A 19,709-nucleotide genomic window follows, 5' to 3' on the forward strand; every position below is an offset into this window, starting at 1 on the left:
CAGCCATTTATTTGTTGTTTGGAAGTCTCAGACATTGAGAATTTATCTCAAGAATTAAGTCCTGGCAAAATCCCTGGCATCTTAGCTGAAAGGTCATTGTTTGTTTTTTTTTCTCTAGTTAACCTGGAGTGGCAGGAGAAGCAACCTTGTGACCACCATCTATTCCTAAATTAGAGATATAGGTCTAAAAACAGGATGTAGAATTTTATTCTTTTGGATTTTGCTAAGGGATACCAACTGTTTCCTATGTTACAGCAAGGAGTGGTGTATTTGTATATTTAACTTCTTTGTGTGTGGGTCTCCATATGATCGTGATAGCTGAAGAACGAGAAAATCTTTCTTTGTGAGGGAATCACATTTATAGTAATGTATCATTTTGACTGGAGATGTTGAAAGTGTTATAATCATTAAAAAAAATAATTATTGTGAACCATTTTCCTCTTCTCAGTTTTAATTTCCATCTTATCTATCAAATGCTACTGTTCTCTCTCCACATGCCAGGCATATGTAATGATGAAGAGGCCAGATGTGTGCTTCCCTGCCTCATGCATCCTTGATAGAATTAGGGCTTCTTGTCTGGGACTTGCATTGCTCCTGGTTATATATGAAGCAGGAAGAACACAGCTTGAGTTTCATTCACCAGGCTGAGCTTGAAGTGCCAGCAATTAGGAAAACCTTTGTATTGACATGTTAAGTGGAGCGGCATTATGGAAAATCTGAGTGACAACATAAGGAACCCTTTGATGTGTTTACAAAGATACATATATCATCATAAAGCACTGTAGATGTGTTTGTGTCCTTTAGGCTTTTGTATCTGATCATCTTTCACAAGCTATTGCTAACCTTCAGAGCAACCTTCAGAGCAACCTTCTGCATACATTTCCCTAATATGTTCCACTTTCTTCTTCTTAGGTGTTCATGAGATGCTAGATTTAAAGTCGTTAACGCCTGGTGTGTTGTGGAATGTTTCATTCATGTTGCTTTTTACATGTCTTTTTATTATCCAAATACAGCTTCCACTCAGTGTCTTCAATAATTACTTCAGCCTTGGATTTGATGCACATGTTACACTGGAGTTCCATGAATCTAGAGGTAATAGGAACTTTTTATTTCTTTAGCCTTGGGAATGGCCAGTTACTTTATGCATTACAAATGGAGTTGGATTTAATACCCTGTTTTTATAATTCGGAAGGAAAGCTGGATACCCAAGTTACAGACATAAGTAGGAAGGGGAATATCATATCATAAGGGGAAGTGATTGTATCATGGGTTTCCAAGGGACTTCATGATTTAAAAATTAAAAAAACTACAAGGGGAAAATGGCATTCACTTGAGGAACAGGGCTAAAAGGGGAGCTTTTCAAGGGTTTTTTTGATCTTCTAAAGGAGATACCAAGGACAGATATAAAGGAAGTTTATGCTGATGCAGAAGTGTCAGAATAAGGGCACAAAGAAAAACAGATGTAAGTCAGGTGCCAGTTTTCCCTCCAGTGTGGAGGTGGAGGGAGGAGAAAAGCCACGACGCTGTGGAGGTAGCAGGAGTATAACTGCGTTCTCAAACTGAACAGCTGTTACCGGTGGATGAGTATAGCATAATATCATTGGACTTGATACAGACCCAGAGTGTCTCTATGCAAGTGAAATTTTTTAATGAAGTCCACAAAACTGTCAGGAATTTGAGCTGTTGTAGCATCTTGTTTGTCCCCTTGCCGATGGCAGGTATACCACCTTATACAGGTCCAAATGTGGCTTAACAGGTGAGCTTTGGACGGATATGAACTGCTCTATTTGTATGGTTTAGCCGAGCATGTTTGTATAAATAAACCTTGTTCAATTGTCTGTGTTCAGCTTTTGGTCATTTCAGCTTCATATGCAGGTATTTTTTCTGAATTATAGCCTCCCCTATCTTCACTTTCATAATATCAGAGTGTCATTTCAAGATGAAAAGATAGCACTCTAATGCCACGCTAAATAAAGATCAGGAAACATGATGGAATGAGCTAATGCATATTTAACAATGTTTAAGACTGCTTCAAGCTTTAGGAATAATAATGAGGGGCCACAAAAGGGCACAGGAATGAAGTGATGACAGCTGTATGCATTTTTTTTTTATGAATGCATATCACTCTGCATTGCTAATGTGACTGTGAATATACTGTATAGATGAAATGCATGGCTACTTTCTCACTTAATGGAGGCATTACTTAATAATGAAGTAATGGAGCCCTATAAAGAATGGATGTTATTCTAGAGATGCCAGTGTTTTAAAAATTTACACGGGTGAAGAAATGCTTGGCAGAGCAAGCTGTGTGTCTGTGAGGGGGTATGTGTGGCCAGGAGAGCTTTTCATAGCACAAGTGTCTGCTTTTACAAGTCATTATGGCTGGTGTCTTCCTTACCTTCTCAAATGCTAAAATATACAAATAAGTCCTACATGTTTCAGGAGAGAAAAGCTCGTAGCCTTGAAGGTGTTGCTGCTGTGTGGGTTTTATTGTGTTTCATGTGGAATTAAGCAGTGCAAAACAGATTTGCATCTCATTTGCAGTTGATGGTAATCCAAAGAAACTCTTAACAAAACTTTAGCAAAAGTTAAAGCACTGCCATGGCTGTTGCACTTGGTCCATTAAGATAATGTATGCAGTTGTATGCAGTTGCTTATGTGGAGCTATTGTAATCATATATAGTATTAAAACAAACAGTCACCATTTCCCTCCCTCCCCAGCTCCCCCCTCCCCCGCCAAACTTAAATCAATTAGACTGATTTCAACTCTCAGCATATCATGGCATTTTATGCAATAGAGATTGGTCAAGTAATATATTTAAAATAAGCAGTGATTGCAGTGTCTCAGACGAACATGTCCATGAATGTGGCCTTTTCCATGGCAACCTCTACACTTTTCTTGTGACTAATCAGATTGAGCCTTGAGGGCTGGCTCCAGGCCTAATGTATTTAGCTCTGCTTCTCCAGGAAGTGTTCTGGGTAGCAACTCTTTCCAGTTTCCTCCCTTGTTATCCTTTGGTGGAGCAGGGGAGATGCAATTTACTTTATCCCTGTTGACATGCTGTTTGATCCCTCAGCTCTACAGGACTGTTCATTTGCAGGACACCCCATCCCCCCGCCCGCTACACACACAGAGAGTCTAATATGTTCTGTTTCCTACTCCCTTGATGGCTTGAGAATGGTGAGGATGGAGTGAGCCTTGGATATGCAGTCAGTGATTTACTTCTACAATCAAAGTTGCATTCTATTCAACTTCAGGCTCTATTCCACGTTGCGGAAAGAGTCCTTCTTCCCTACCCATACTCATCTGCTATGTCAGAAGTAGGAGCAGTTCAGTATGTTGAAGGACTCCAGAGTCCCTGACCTCAGAAAGGCTCCTTTTCTGTTCTGAACTGGGGCTTTGGTTCTGGTCAGTATTTGTTGTAAGATCCATGTAAGAGCCAGTGCTCTGGTGACGGCAGCCTGGAGCCATTGGGGATAGGCACATCAGAGAACGTGCAGCACAGGCACTGAGCCTTCAGGAGCTTCCTCCTTCTTATCATGGGGTGTTGAGACTTTCTGTAAAGTGCTGTCAGCTCAGTGAGTGAGAGAAGATTTACTTATGCAGTTCAATTAATTGTTTGAAGAAGAGGTGGTGCTGTGACTCCCTTCCGAGGTCACCTGCAACACGACAAAGGGATGATATAGTAGCTGGGCAAGCAACCAAACAAGAAACACAAAGTAGCTCATTCTTACAAAATGGAGCCTTATATTGTGAGATGTAGTGACTTCAAAGAGAACTAGAAACATTGTTTCAAGTGGTCATTTGAGAAAAAGCAATTTGGAAGTCTTCACATCAGTGTGATGCTTTAGCCAGAAGGACGATCTTGATTCTTCGATGTTTTCACTAGAGAATTACTAAGGAAGGGTAGGTGGTTGGTACTACCACTGACTACAGTGTCAGAAGTGCTGCTTCTGAAATCTCTGGATGCCACAGGATAGGAAAGCAGTTCCCAGGAAGGCAGGAGAATGACCTGTATTCTGGGAAGCATGCCTTATACTGGGAGATTAAAGGAGCTCCATTTAGCTTATCGGAAAGAAGGTTAAGAGGCGATTTAATCACTCCCTATAAGTATTTACTCAAGGAGAAGATATCTGATAGTTGGGGGCTCTTTAATCTGACAGAAGAAAATAATAAGATTTAGCAGTTGGCAGTTGAAGTCTGAAAAGTTCAAGATAGGAAAAAACCCTCACATTTATTTTAAGTGAGAATAATTAACCGTTATATGTGCATTACTACTGGACTTTTAAAATTCTCCATCACTTAGAGTCTAATCAAAATGAAACAGCTCTCTAAGTAGGTTTTAGAGTAACCACTTATATTTTGCTGCAGGAGTATTTGGGTAGAGAGGTCTCTTCCTCAGTACCTCTCTGTAACACATCAGAATTTAAGTGTCTGTTTCATCTCATAATTTACTAATGCTTTACTCCTGCTTCGAAGTGTGGGTTAGTGTTTCAAGGCTTTCTAATAAATCTTAAACGTCTGTTATGTGTTGGTAGAAATAAAAGTCTCACAAATAGTACTGAGGGATCAAAAGATGAAGTCTGAGAGGTGGTAAATGAACTGATTGTATTCTTGTTGCCTCTTTACTCATGTTTCCATCTATTTTCACTCTGCAGGAAAGGGGAAGAATTCAATATCAATGTTTGAAATCTAATAGCAGATAATGGCACAGATGGGGGACTGTCACAGAGGGAAACTATATTTATGTTAATATTTTCACTGAGACATATGTGCTAAAAGCACTGTAGTGCTAGCGGGGAATGTGAAATTACAATGGAATCTACTTGTTTTCTTAGGGTGTTCATATTTTTCCTTTTTATCCTTTCACAGAAGCAAATCCAGAGAAATTCAACAGCCGATTTAGAAATAAAATGTTTTATGCAGGGGTGAGTTGTGATTCATCTTACAGAATGGTGCTAACTTAGTTGTTTTAATGTTTTCTTAAGTGCCTTTCCCCTCACATTCTCACGTTAGGAGTTCATGCCAGTTCATTTTGCCTGTTGCAATTTAGAGTGCACATGTACCGTTTCTGACATGTCTGTTGGAAAGTGCCTGAAGCACTGTTGTTTTACAGCGCTTAGCAGGTGAGAAAAATGCTACTCCTTTGGACATAATACTGGTCATGTCTTGCTCCCCCTGCTTCTGGCTCATAAGCTTCACAACAAACTGCTCTGCTTCTTTCAGGGTTTGGGCAGCACATTGATATTGACTTTCCCAGAGAAATTTCCCAAGTGTTAGCCTGTATCTTCTTAGAGGCATAGTCTGGATGTAGGGTCATGGGGAATGGAGGGCAGAGATGAGCTATTTGGAGTAATTAATTTTCATATGTGAATATGCAAGTAAGATCACCAACTTCTGCATTCAGGAGGTACATAGACAATGCTTTATTTTAAAATGCAGTTACTAAGAGAGAAACACTGATTTGATAATGCGTGACATATAATGTCTTTCAGGATAATGACTCTCACTGTACCCATGTGCCTTAAACACATATGTGAGCGAGAATTTGCATTTAAATCCTTGGGTGCCCAAGGACCTTCTTTGATTAACCTCTCAAAAAGAGAAGTATCTTGATTTAATAAAAATAAAATCCTATCTCCTGAGAGCAACAAAGAATAGGTTTGACAAAAGGATGGCATTTTGGTAATTAGCTCTGTGGTGGGATAAGAAAAGAGGAAAGAGCAGAGAGGAAGCACCAATGACAATTCCTGCACTTATTTCTGTTGCAGGCAGCCTTTACAGACTTTCTGCAAAGGAGCTCAAGAGACTTATCCAAGCACGTTAAAGTTGTGGTAAGTAGAAGAAGTTGTGTCATAGTATTGTGGGAAGAGGTGGGAAGGGAGACAGAGTGAGGTGAGAGTTTAATGGCTCTGTTACTTTTCAGTTTTGAGCATGACATTTGCAACACATTCCAAGGAAAGTCTTGGGAAAGTTGTTACAAAGCAGCAACACTTCTCTTGTCTGTGGCTCCATTCAGCAATTTCTCTGTGCTCTGTCACTTTGGCTTTGTAGTGTGATGGTACAGACCTGACTCCAAAGATCCAGGAGCTGAAGTTCCAGTGTATAGTGTTTTTAAACATACCCAGGTAAGCTCAAGACAGATGCTTGAAGTTATAAAAAACCAAAACCAAAACCAACAACAACAACAACAAAAAAAAAACAAAACAAAAAGGAAAAAAGATACCTACAAGTTGTCCTGGACCGGGTGGATGTGTGGGAAGAATATCGCCTCTGTGCTGGCTTCTTGAGAGTTAGGTGCTTATAATACTGTTAATTAAGCAGTACAGAATGGGATCCGAGTTCAGGGTGCAGTTAAACCATCCTTTAAAAAGCTGAAGATCCTGATACAGAGATAGTAGAAATGGGTGGGAAAAAAGGGGGGTGGGAAAGCAGAAGTGTGTGGGGGGAAAGGATCAGTATTTTTCCAGTAAAGGAACACCAAACCGTTCAAAGAGGTGCTGGTTTTTAACATTTTAGAAGGTGTCCCAAATAGAAATATAGCTGTATTCTTAAAAATTGTATATCTCCTTCTCTCTAGAGCAGTAGTCTCCAAACTTTTTTTGATTGTGCAGCCCTATCAGTAAAAAAATTTTTGAGCATCACCCCAATATATGTATATTTGTTTATAAATTATATACAGGTACTACTGTACTAATATATTACACACATTATAAAACATACACAAAAATAGAAATTAAGAAAGGACGTGATAAAGATGAAAAAAGCACTATTTTAATGGTTTTTTTCCCCTTATTTATTAGAAGTAAAACCAATATTTTCTTCACACATCCTAATTGTCTTGTCAGTTGTGGATTTTTACTGCACTCTCTGCGGTGCATGCACTGTACTTGAGAGACCACTGCTGTAGGCAACCTACCACTTTGCTCCACGTGCAGTCCCAAGCACTTGATCTTTTGAGTCCTGCACTGCCCTCACTGCAAGCTTTCTACTTGGTGCCACCTCTCCAAAGTTCCCCCTTCTATCACTCTTGGATCAACTTTTACATCCGTTTTTTAATGGTAGGAAAGATAGGTGCCACAGCTGCATCTGTTCCTGCTTCTTTTTTCTCCCTGCCGCCTCAAGCTATGAAAAGTTTTGCTTTCCTTATGCTGTTAGAGTGTCTGGGCCAGCAGGGAAAGAGGAAATAGAGCTCCAAGGCTGGAGTTGCTGCTGCAGACCCATGCCTGCCTAGCAGAGGGGGTAAGCAGCCTTCTGACTCAACAGCTCATGTGCAGAAAGCAAAGCAAGTGGGGAGAACAAAGTGCTGCTGCTCTGTTATCTATTTCCTGGTGTTTTCCCACTTTCCTCTCAGAAAGGAACCTGCTAAAAATTATGATGGATACATTTATTGGATGGTGTACCAGCCTGGAAACAAGAGGCAGATTTTCCCTTTTGTCCAGTCCTTGCCAGCATATCTTTTAATTGTCTTGAATTTGAATCCTGGAAAGGATATCTGGATACTTCTGGAGGACAGCAGAGCAGGCTAATAGTCAGGCTATTAGTCAGGACGCATCAGGGCAAACTGCTTTCTCAAAGCTGGCTTTCCAAACCTCTTCCTGTAGGTATTGCGCTGGCACAATGCCCTGGGGAAACCCTGGAGATCACAGAGACTTTGAGCCTCAGCGCCATGATGATGGCTACATTGAAGTCATTGGGTTCACCATGGCCTCACTGGTGAGTATATTGCAGGTGCTACCAGGCTTGGTGAATTCTGCAGGTGGCATTAGAGAGTGCAAAGTTGTCCTTGTTACTGAAGAACCACCATGATTCCACATATTTGGTCAGCTAAGGCCAAAACATGCTCTGCTATTAGGTTTTAAATGAAAGGGACAAATTGTAGTTTTGTAATAAAAGAAGTGTTATTTAATAATAAAAATGTAGTCTTTGCAAAATATGGCTAATTTGCAAGATTATTACAGTACAAACAGCATGTGTGTACATTTTTACCGTGGGAACGTTCTATGGTCAAATAATTACTGCTGTTTTTTAGCTTTTGTATATTTCAATCCACAGCATAAAAGTTCAAATTTTTTTGTAAAACTGGCTACTGGAAACAAATATGAAATATTATATAAAATAATATGCCCATACAGTTTCCATATGCCTACTAAAAATGTTGTGAAAATTTAGTAATAGCTGTGGAAAAATTAGTAATATTTCTGGCACAAATGTTACCTCTCTTTTTGTTCTGCTAGGGAGAGAAAATTCAACCAACAATTTTAATTTGGCAGTGCTCTTTCTGTCAATGTCTGTCCTTAAAGTGAACTAAAGCTAAGTTACTATAAAAGCAGTCTCACTGTAAATACCCCAGTGTCCTACTGCCACAGTGGTTAAACGCAGAGACAACCTCTTCAGAGGATGCTTAAATGCAGTCAGAGAGTTGGTAGCTCTCCCCGTGATAGTGTAACTCTACCTAAGGCATTGCAGCTTGAACGTAGTGTGGGCAAGAGAAGGCACATATCAGGGCCTTCTGACAGGTTTGTTTAGGTCATGCTGAAGTCCATACTCTTAGGCCTTTGTTGCTGCTATGTCTTGCGTGGACTAGGTTAAAGCTAACATGGATAAACCTGTTTTCACTGAACTCCCACATTTATTTGTCGTGTGACCTGCCCTCGGTGCATCTCACATTCAGTAAATACTCATGATATAATGGTGTTTGCTTCCTCAAAGAGAAATTCAAACCAATCTAATCTTCAAAGCAAAAGTGAAAGACTGCCTTGATCAGCAATCACTTCTTTAGAAGTCTGGCTTAAGGATTCTTTTTTGGTCTCTCTTTTTTTTTTTTTTAATGGATCTATTGGATTAGGGAAATAACCTACAAGTAAGCAGAATTCTGGTTGTTAGCTTACTAGATCTTGTGGAATGAGCATATGTTACTTCATCCCTTAAGATTTTAGGGTATGTTTCTGAAAATGCTGTCAAAAGTCTATTTAGCGTGTACCAACTGGCAGTTTTCAGCTGGAATATTTTTGGGATTTGCTGCTAATGTGTCTCTAGCCACTCAGAGCAGCTAGAGTGATCTCAAAGCTACCAAAAATTTCAATTGGGATTGAATTTTAGTACGTCCTTTTGAGCTGCTGTTTATCTTTATAGGAAGCCTAGTTCAGAACTGAGGGTCTACAAGTCTACATTGGTTGTGATGCTGAGGAACCGTTGTAATCTGTCCTCCAATGAAGACTGTTGATGTAATCCTAACTTGCTTTATGTGTCTCCCACATGTGCTTGGTCATACCTAAGAAGGTCTGAGAGACCAAGGAAGAGAAGTAACCTTTTACAAGAAGTGTTGTTATGAATATTATTGACCATTTTATCATTTGATCCATAATATTAAGCGCACAGAGCGGGATTAAGGTCTTGACTTCTATTTAGGCTGCTTTCTGTTAGTAGTGCATTAATATAGGATAGATGATGATAGATGAGAGTTAATAAGCACACTACAAATTAAAAAAATACATTTATGCCCAAACATGTCTGCTTAGAACTTGAAGGATCTGCTTATTGCCCTCCTTGTTTCATTTGCTTGAAATGAATTCTAAAACATGATATTTAATTGTTTTTAACAAGGTCCTTCTGCTTGCTCTTTTCAGCCTGTCTAGTCATCTTGAGGTTGAGCTGCTGTGTAAACTTTCAGAATAAGGATTTTAGATTTATCTAATTCACATTAAGGACTGTATTCTGTTCAGGAAGGGGAAATCATTTTTGTCTCACAGATGTATCCAATTAGGGTTGTTGTTTTAAAGACCAAATAACTAGTAGTTTTACTATTAATGTAAAAACAAACCAACCAAAACAAATTGAAAACTTTAAGAATAAACACTGGTATTCATTTGTGCATGCACATTTGTGTGTATACATACTTGTGTGTGTGTGTAATATGCTTGACATATACTGAGGTGATGAGACATGCAATGCATATGGTTAGGTATCTGCTTGTTTCCCACCACTTTTTCCTTGCAAAATTTTAAGTTTTGCTTTGCAATTTTGGAGTGAAAGTACATTTATTGTGACTTGTTAAAATGCCTTACACATGAACGCTGTGTAATGGATGCTGTCAGCAAAACTGCATTTTGGATTTAACTATCTGTTCTGAGGTGTCTTTTCTTTGTCTTTCCTGATTGTTTTGGGGGGTTATTTGCTTGTGTTTGTTTGGGTGGGTGTCTTTTGGTTTGTTTGGGTTTTTTTTGTTTTTTTTTTTTTTTTTTTTTTCTTCCAGGCTGCTCTGCAGGTGGGTGGTCACGGAGAGAGGTTGCATCAGTGCCGTGAAGTGACACTTCTAACATACAAGTCTATTCCCATGCAAGTGGATGGAGAACCATGTCGATTGGCTCCCTCACTCATTCGAATCTCCTTAAGGAACCAAGCCAACATGGTGCAGAAGAGCAAGAGGAGAACATCCATGCCTTTGCTGAATGAGTGAGTTGGATATGTGCATGTCCTAATGGCTGGAGGCCCATTTGGGGCAGCGTATTCAGTCACAGATTTTGCATGTACTGGACTTGCAGCGCATTGACAAAAAAAAAATAATAAAATCACACCTTCAGAACTCCCTTTTCACCATATTCTTAAATACTTAGCTGATTTTCTTTTATTCCTTTATCTTATCGGTTACCCTCTGTCTTGCTTTTTGAAAGGTGTGGCATCTTTCTGTTATTTAGAGAGGTTTGTACAGGCTCAGCAGTGTGCCTCTTGGCTTCTGACAATTCTGCATATGTATGCCTTTTGCCTTTGAAGTTCTTTTGGTTCATTTTTCTCAACTTTATTGGTCTGCTTTTTAAGCTGCCTTGGAGATCCTGTAACAAATTGCCATAATCAAGAGTTACCCAGGACATATTGTAGTCTCCGTTGTGGGAGCATGCTGCTTGGGACTGTTTATGGAGAAGGACCTGGAGGTTCAGAAAGGGCAATTTGCACTTTGTAGGAAATCCTGCCCCAGTATAAAAACCCAAATGAGTAGTCTAAAGACAAATAGAGAAAAGCTAAGAGAACTGGAAACCAGGAACATGCAAAAAAAGAAAAAAACAAGACTAACATTTCTTTTCGTAATTAAACCTTTATTGTAAGCACTGCAGCGATATTTTAACACCAAAAAAATATGAAATTTTGACTTGTGAAAATGCCCATCCAATAAAATAATTCAGATTATTTTGAAAAGCTGATTATTGTACTTCTCATACAGAAGGCCTTAATTGCTGCTAAAATGAGAGGCATAGTTAAGTGCCTTTGCTATTTTTTACCAAGTATTCTTAAAGTGAAGCAAACCAGTCTCTCCATTCTACAAAGATACTGAGCTAAAAGCCTGAAGTTATCCAGGATCAACATTTCATTCAAACATCCATGCACTGAGCATTTCATTTTTCTGGGAAGGTGGCTGGGGGATTTTGCTGTTGCAGCTGTAATGGTGAGGCAAGGTTTATGAAGAGATGTACTATCTTTCATTAGACTAAATCACGTAACTGGAAAAAATAGACTAGGTCTCCAGCACACCTTTTCTTTTTAGGTATCTTAAAGGTTGTCTGTGTCTTTCAACTGTATCATCTAGGGGAAGATATTGCTTCACTTCAAACTTTGACTCCAGCCCTTTAGTCCTTCTTGTCATCCGCTAGTTGTCAAGCTGTTCATGTAATCAGAGCCTGCCTGGTTACTTTCATTTCTTCCTGTTCAATTTAGCACTCTGTGTTCTCTTACTGAGACTAATGCTTTAAGCTTCAGTAGAAGCCTGTATCTGTAATGTGCAATTCCTATTTGCCTGGAAAATGCATAAGGTATACTCATCTCTCTTGAGCAGTGAAGAATAGCAGACTCTTGCCTGTAGGCAGCGGTGCCTGATTTCATCCAACCACAACTCAATTGTTTGCAAAAGCTAGAGTTGGGCACGCGGCAATCCAGGGGCATCTTTTTCTAGACTGAGGGAGGCTAATGCAAATGTAAAATGAAAATTCGTGGTATTTTGATCTGATAATTAGCATGATTAGGTTTGGATTTTGAGATCTGAATTTAAACTGTGTTAGAGAAATACAGATTCATATTATATGCCAGTTGTCAAGAGGATCTTGTTTGTGGTTTAGCTTGATTTCAATGTGCTATGGTAGACTACATTGCTGTCAGTCCTTTGATTTGGCTGAGATATTTGCCCGCAGACTTGTCTTGGGAAAATAGAAATGATGCGTCAGGGACTCTAGTCTCAGTCTCATGTATAAGAAATGGGGTGTGTGTGTGTGTATATTTTTATCTACATCTATACCTGCATATCTGTGTGTGTATGTACTTTGCTCTCAGGTGTTGAAGGGGAGTGAGAGATAGAGGAGTTGAATCTCCTGGTGTGATAAAAAGTAAATGGTACGTTAAATGTTAAACTCTAGGAAACATTTACTATATAAGAAGTTCATTCAATATGATGCTGATTTGCAATATTTCACAGGAGAGACAATTTTAAATTACATATGTTTATCTACATTTCTTAACTTGGTATCTGGAATATATCTCCCTATTCCATTGAAATCTCCCAGAAAGCCTTATATTTCATTGAACACGATAGACTGTTCTCTTACGACTGTCATCTGAATGTTAGATGTGTGAGATAAGTAAGTGGGTCTGAAGCTATCCCACTAATTGTTAGACAGCTGTTCTTGAGCTCCTTGGCAGGAAAGTGATTAAAAAATTATCTCACATCACAGTAACACAGAGTTGCTATTATTGTCAGCTTTGATATTATTGCTAGATAGGGAGAGCAGTAGGAATGCTCTTTGGAGTTTTAACTAGTCCAGTGTAGAAAAAGACTTAATTTGAAGAAGCCTTACACTGTATTTCTGTTTTCTTGTTTTGTTCTCCCTTGTTCTGGAGGTTTTAAGGAGATGGGGTTTCGAGAGGATAGTGAGTTTGTCATTTGGCTTGTGGATGCACTTGAGTTTCCAGGGAGTAGTAGTATTTTAAAATTGAAGAGTCCATATGTAATGTGGCTGAGTGAGAAGAGCAGAGATTTCATGCTTCTCACTTGGGAGCGGGACGGCTTTAGAAACATGATTCTCTTCTGACTGTAAGAGTTGCCCATCTTCCTGATTACAACTGTTCTCCATCAAAACCTGTAGATGCTCTGAGAGGACACTTGTATATAAGAAAAAGGGATCTGACCTTGATTGACCTGTTTTTCCCTTCATTTTCCCACTGTTGTTCTTCTAGCACTTTCTAATAGTACCAGAAACTGCCTCTTGTGGTTCTATGCAGCCCTTCAATGATGAAACTCCTCTATGTTGAGAGTCCTTCTTTTATTTGTTACAGAATAATTTGCCTTTTTCAAGGTGTGGGGAAAAATTCAGCATCACTTTTGACAGTGTAAAAGTTCCTAGTCTTTTCTGGTCTTAACACCCCCCAAAACAAAACAAAAAAACACCAAACCAAACAAACAACAAACCAACCAAAAAAACCAACCAAACAAACCCAAAACCCAAAGCAAACAAACCACAAAAGGTTGGCCATAGAATCAAACGAAGGAATAAAAAGCTAGTATTTCTGTGGGGGTACTTAAGCTGAAGGAGCCTCCCTCCTGTTGATAGCAGCAGCATGAAAAGCTTCATCCAAGTTGTTAGAGAACAAGTAAATACAATGTGTTGTATTTTGTCATAGCTGGGCGAATTGCTGGGAATTAATATTTTATTCAGTTATTTTATCTTTCATTGCTAAATTGCCTTCAAACAAATTTCTCAGTATATTAATTGTCCTGAACTATTCATGGACTAGTTGCTGCAACTAGTGGTCTTTCTTCTTACTGATCATCAAGCACTCATTTTTTAAATATTTTGTTTTGGAAAATTAAGCTGTTCTGGTGTGACATACAGATTATATTAGTACTCTTGAGCAGGTGAGGATTACTGGTTTACCTGTTCTCCAGTACTGATCATGGTAACACATGAAAGAAGTAACCATATAGCTTGGATTCCTGTGATCAAGCCAAGAATGTCGTTCTTGTGAGCTCTAAGCAAAATATGTATGGAACAAGAAGAGAAGCTGTAGCTCAATTTTTCAGGAGTCATTTTCTGAGTAGAAACTACAGTTTAGTATGCTGCTTAGTAAGTTTCAGTTAATGATCACTTTCTGAACCTCAAAAGACAGTATTTTGCTTTCACTGGCTTTTAGTTTGGGTTGAGGAAGAATGTCCTGCATGATGGAAGAGAAAGAAGAAAGAAGAGGTTATAGATAAAACATGTGCCGTACCAGTTAGAGAAACAAAGGGGACATCTGAGTATAAACACCAAAAGAGAGGTCATTGTTGGGAGTCACTATATATAAAATGCATGTTTCCCTAAGGTACATGAAAGAAGAATGGAGACAGCAATTTATCATTGTGGATACAAAATCTCCAGTAAGGGTATTTGTTTTCTTAAATGTTAACTATAGTTGGCCAACCTTTGAAGACAATTTCATCCATTCAGATCTTGGCTTTGATGTTGGTTTGCATTTCTGGACCTGCTTCCAAAAGTCTGCTGCCTTGAGATTTTTCAGTGCCTGTGGAACAAATCCTGGGGCTCCTCGTCTTCCTTGTATGGTTGTGTGCCTAGCTTGTCATTGGTCCTCTTCACTCGTGTCTTTAGAAAGCTCCTGTGTGCCATGTAGCAGTGTTTTTCTCCATTTGCATGTCTTCTGTTGCTCTTGGGTTCCTAGTGTGAACTTGGAGCTCTGCATGTCTCTTCATTCAAGTTTTATGTGACACATTCCTTTTGTTTCTGTTTAAATGTTGTATGTCTTTTTCCTTCTTTCTTCTCTTCCACTCTTTCTCTCTCCCTCCCCCACCCACCCCCCACCTTTTCCTTGTCTGTCCACACTGTGTGCTGCCTTTCTCCTGGCCACTCATTTCCTGCTGCCTATAGTATCCATAAAGTGCAGTCTGCTGACCTGAGGAGAGTCTCAGCTCCCCCCGATTCCTTCACTGTGTGAGTATCTGGCTTTTTTCTACTTTCAAACTTCCATAGTCTTTTTGCTGTTACCCTCTGTGTCATTCAGCCACGAGATGGGGCAGTAAAATCCAGTGACAAATGGGAAGCAGGAGCTCAGGTGACAGTATGGCAGGCGTAGGGCAGTGGCCCCACCAGCAAAGGCGTAGTTCCACAGCGCCCGAGTAAGGTGAGCAGGGCATGTTTGAAGATGGTGACCAGGTTCAGCCAAGAGTCCAGGTCACCAGACAAATTCATAGCAACAGGCAGGTCTGAAGTTAAATGCCAGGCACCATCTGTGGAAACAGTTGCAACGCGAGCTTTGCATCCTTTGGTTTTGATCAAAAACATACTGTGAACAAACTCAGCCATAAGCCCTGTCTCCAGATAGAGCTGATCTCTCAGCCATATCTCCAGATAGTTTATCATAACAGGAAACTACTCCCCTAGAGGAGTGGTGTGACATTGGCTGCAGCTGCATAGAAGATGGAGACACCACCTTCCCCCTTGGCAATATCTTGATTGTCAGCAACTGCACTGAACTAACTTTGCTAGTGGCTAAATTATTTAAAAACATGCATCTTTTTTTTTTTTTTTTTTTTTTTTAATGTGGTGAATTGGCACTTAAAAACACTTGTAGCATTTTATGTTGGTATGTTCTAATTTATCCCATTTGTGGAAACATATTGTATTATGGAAACTGGTGTGTGTCCACAATTAAACAAACCAACCCGACCAAAAAAAACACCACCATCCCCAAAACCCAACCTAAAACCCAAACCCCATGTTAATATAATATGTCAACTCAGGCAGTGTTTTTTGTCTTCGGAAATGCTTTTTTACTATTCAGTCAAAAAAGACATGTTTTACTTTGTGTTGACATCCCTTTTGTGTTCTTGCTTTGCCACTCTTATACAATGGACATCTTTTCAAACAGGTTAGGACTATCAAAGAAACAAATTTGAAATTTATGTTGGAAAATAACAAATTTCAGAGCTATAAATCCAGGTGTTCAGAACAGAAACTTGAATCCGAGAATGATTCTTATTATATCATAGAAGAAAGTCAATGGTATATGCTAAAAGAAAACCCACCAACACTTCCCTGTTCTAAAGACTGAGCGCATTGACCACGAGCCAGCAATGTGCACTTGTGGCGAAGGTGGCTAATGGTATCCTGGGCTGCATTAGGAGTGTTGCCAGAAGGTCAAGGGAGGTGGTCCTTATTCTCTACTGAGCCCTGGTGAAGCTGCACCTGGAGTGCTGTGTGCTGTTCTGGGCTCCGCAGTGTGCGAGATATGGAGCTACTGGAAAGAGTCCAGTGAAGGGTGATGAAGATTACTAAAGAGCATTCCTCCTCTGAGGAAAGGCTGAGACAGCTGGGTCTCTTTAGCCTGGGGAAAAGAAGGCTCGGGTGTGATTTCATCAATGTCTATAGGTATCTCGAGGAAGGGTTGAAAGAAGACTGAGCCAGGCTCTTTTCAGTGGTGCCCAGTGATGGACAGGAGGAAATGGGCACAGACTGAAACACAGGAGATTCTGTCTGAACATCAGGAAAAATGTTTTTACTGTAAGGATAACTGAACACTGGATGTTGTGGAGTCTCCATCCTTGGAGATGCTCAAAAGCTGCCTGGACGTGATCCTGGGCAGTCTCTTATAGGTGGTGTCTGCTTAAGCAGGGGATTGGATCAGATGACCTCCAGAGGTCTTTTCCAACCTCAACCATTCTGTGATTCTGTGAAATTTCAGAAAGCTGCAAATTCCTCATTATTATTTTGCAAACAAGGAGAGATTTCCAATTCAGTGTGCTTTATCCCTGGATCAGATCTGCTATCTGAGGAACAGAAAAGAATACACGTAACTTGTCTCCCTGATTCAGTATCTAAACCAACCTCTAGAAAAAAGTTGAGACAAGCCTTTTGCTTACACAGAAAAATAAGTAAGCTGTGGGTCTGGGAGAATGGGTATTACTTCCAAGTTGAGGGATATCCCCTGGAAAATGACCTCCAAGTTTTGATAGTTCATTTAAATGTCTCATTTGATACCAGCTGTCAGGATAAGGCAGGGAGAGAGAGGCTCGTGAGCCCCAAACTAATTTGTAAGTCAAAGATGTTCTGTATCTTAAAATCTGTAAAAATAGATTAAACATGCTGCTGCGCTGTGGCTGCCAATTAATGTGTCTGGCAAATTAAAATAAGAACCCATGAGGTATTAAGGAAATTCGATTTGGATTGTGATGGCTTTGAGATTCAAATGTTCCTTTTTTTTGTTGTTGTTGAACAACATAGAAACAGCTTCATTTCCAGTTAGTATTGAGCAGCAGGGCAGATTCTGCCAAGACCTGGTGATGGATACAGACTGTCTTAGATAAATTTCAGGTTTTCTGCAGCAGGATGTGCATGGGAATTTGGGGGCAGCCAAAATTATTAGCAACATATGGTCTTTGTTGCAGAGACAGTAGAACTGTCATTTCAAATGTTTATACAGGGTGCATGAGTAAATACGAGTGTTGTATTTTTACTTGAGGCTCTTTTACAGGGAAGGTGAAGACTTGCATTTTCCAGCTGGATCTTCAGTTGAGATGAGATGGATGCACATGTGAGAGTACACTTGCATTGTGTGGTTTATGCCAAGGAGTTCTGAAAATAAGTTACTATTTGGAAAATAAAACCTAATTGACTTACATAGCTCTTACCATCCTTTCACAAGTGAAATAAACACTGTGGATATGCTATAATTTATTTATTTATTCATTTATTACAAAATCTGCATAGATGAAAATACAAGTGTCACCTTATGAGCTTATGCTCTTTTATGGAGTTTACAGAGTAATGATTGCAGCAAGGTATGCATATAAAACCTGCATGAATAACAAAGGAGTAACAGGAAATCATTTTTTGCTTATAGAGATCCAAATGCCAAACAGGATCAGCTTTGTAGGTTACGTTGAATAGGGTGTTTTCTATAGGAGGAAAGTCTAATGAAGAATAGTAGCAGCCAAGGCATAAGGAAGAAAGTGTTAGTGATCTATTCTCCACATGCATAGTTAAGGATGCAAACACTTATATCTTGTCCCTTTTCTCCATTACATGAATTATAGGGAATTGAGTCTCATCTTTGTCAGTTTTTCCTGTATATATACATGAAATATATGAGTCTCATCTTTGTCAGTTTTTCCTGTTTAGCATATGGGCTTCTGTTTAGTGGGATCATTACTACTGGAGAATCCACTGTGCCTGGAAGTATAAAGTACAAGAGAACTACAGCTAGTATGGTGAAGGAGAAAGGAAACGAAGACCAGGATTGTACCAGGCACTTTGGCATGTGTTTAAGCATATGTGTGGGTCTGGCCTTTCTATAGCAAAACACTGAAGCACTTGCTGAAGCAAATGTGAGGTAAGAAAGTGCAAAAGGGTTTAGTGCAGTTGGGTTAACCTGGCTTATCTGGGATAACACTCATGAAATGGAAGAAAAAAATAATGTGGCGGAGCTCATATTTTTAGGGGTATTTTTTTAGGTAAAGAGCTTAGTGAGAGCTTTGCCTTAAAATAGCAGTGGACTTCTGTGAAGCACTGAAGTCTGCCCATCAAAAGTGGCTGGATGATTCTGATCTGTTGTGGCAATTGTTATGTTTTACATAGATAAATGCTGCGAAAAACACACTTCTTTTTAATTTATCATTTCCAAGCTCTGCCAATGAAGTCCAAAAGTAAGGTTAATTTCTTTTTCTCCTCTGGTTGCTGCTTTCCTTTTTCCAGTTGTTCTAAACACTGGAACATTTAATTAATTTTGTGTGTTTATTTCTTCTCTCAGAGATAGATAATTCATTAATCGTCTGTCACTGCAAACATGCCCCAGAAGAGTGTGATTTTTTTTTTTTTCTAATGTTTATTTTTTGCAAGGGAGGGGCAATAGAAGATTTCCTTTTCTGTTTGCTGAATCATATTAAGATCTGTATGTGTGTAGGCTGCTGCGGGCTGTAATCTGGAAGATAATCAGAAATTTGTCGCTGGATTCTGTGGGAGTTGTTGGACTGTTTATTATTATTATTTCCTTTCTCTGTGCAGACACAAAGCATAAGTAGCGGTTCACAGGGTTCATCAATAATTGATATAGGGATTAGGGCCTACATAATGTAGAGGACTGTCTTCCCAGTTGAATCAAGCTGGTTGCATGGCAGAAGTGTTATCAGGTTGCTGGTGCAGGAGTGCCGAGGGCAGGACCCAAGCTCGCTCTGCCTGTCTTCTTTCCTGGGTGACTGAAGGCAGGAACATGTTTCTTAGGAAAACCAGCTGTGCTCCAAGTGAGCCGGCTGGCACCCTCTTGCCAGCTTTACCAAAAGCTGAATGTGTTTTCTTGGTGAATGGACGTAGATCAGGTTCTGCTGGTAGTCTCAGAATAGGCTTTGCTGTGGCTTTGCTTCTGTGGGTTTGAACAAGGGGTGGAATGAAAAGGATTTAAAAAAAAAAAAAAAGCCCTTCTCATTATTTCCCGTCAAAGCTCTGTGGTTTTAGGTTTTGGTGGTTTGGTTTTTGTTTTGTTTTATTTGTTGGGTTGGTTTTTTTTGGCAGCGGTAGTGGTGGTAATGGTAACACTTCTAACATCTCAAAAATGCTATAGTTCAGGCATAGGAGGAAAACCTTTTCTTCGATAAGCAACTTCCAGTAGTGGGGTGGGTGGTGTTAAAAATGACTTCGCCTTATAAACAGTTTACCTAGCATGATGTTGACTTTCTAAGACC

At 39.6% G+C, this 19,709-nt stretch overlaps 1 protein-coding gene across 1 annotated transcript in view; it reads left to right on the forward strand.

Annotated features, from left to right (window-relative positions):
- The window catches only part of DGKI (diacylglycerol kinase, iota), a 125,348-nt gene that overhangs the window by 26,183 nt on the left and 79,456 nt on the right, over window positions 1-19,709 (forward strand). The window contains exons 13-18 of the mRNA XM_009887059.1: window positions 1,014-1,092; window positions 4,874-4,929; window positions 5,773-5,835; window positions 6,056-6,129; window positions 7,606-7,717; window positions 10,257-10,456. Of these exons, the coding sequence (XP_009885361.1) occupies window positions 1,014-1,092; window positions 4,874-4,929; window positions 5,773-5,835; window positions 6,056-6,129; window positions 7,606-7,717; window positions 10,257-10,456 (584 nt within the window). The remainder of the gene's footprint in view (window positions 1-1,013; window positions 1,093-4,873; window positions 4,930-5,772; window positions 5,836-6,055; window positions 6,130-7,605; window positions 7,718-10,256; window positions 10,457-19,709) is intronic.

The sequence above is a fragment of the Charadrius vociferus genome, unplaced genomic scaffold (genome assembly GCF_000708025.1).
Source record: "Charadrius vociferus isolate BGI_N301 unplaced genomic scaffold, ASM70802v2 scaffold756, whole genome shotgun sequence".
Classification (NCBI taxonomy): domain Eukaryota; kingdom Metazoa; phylum Chordata; class Aves; order Charadriiformes; family Charadriidae; genus Charadrius; species Charadrius vociferus.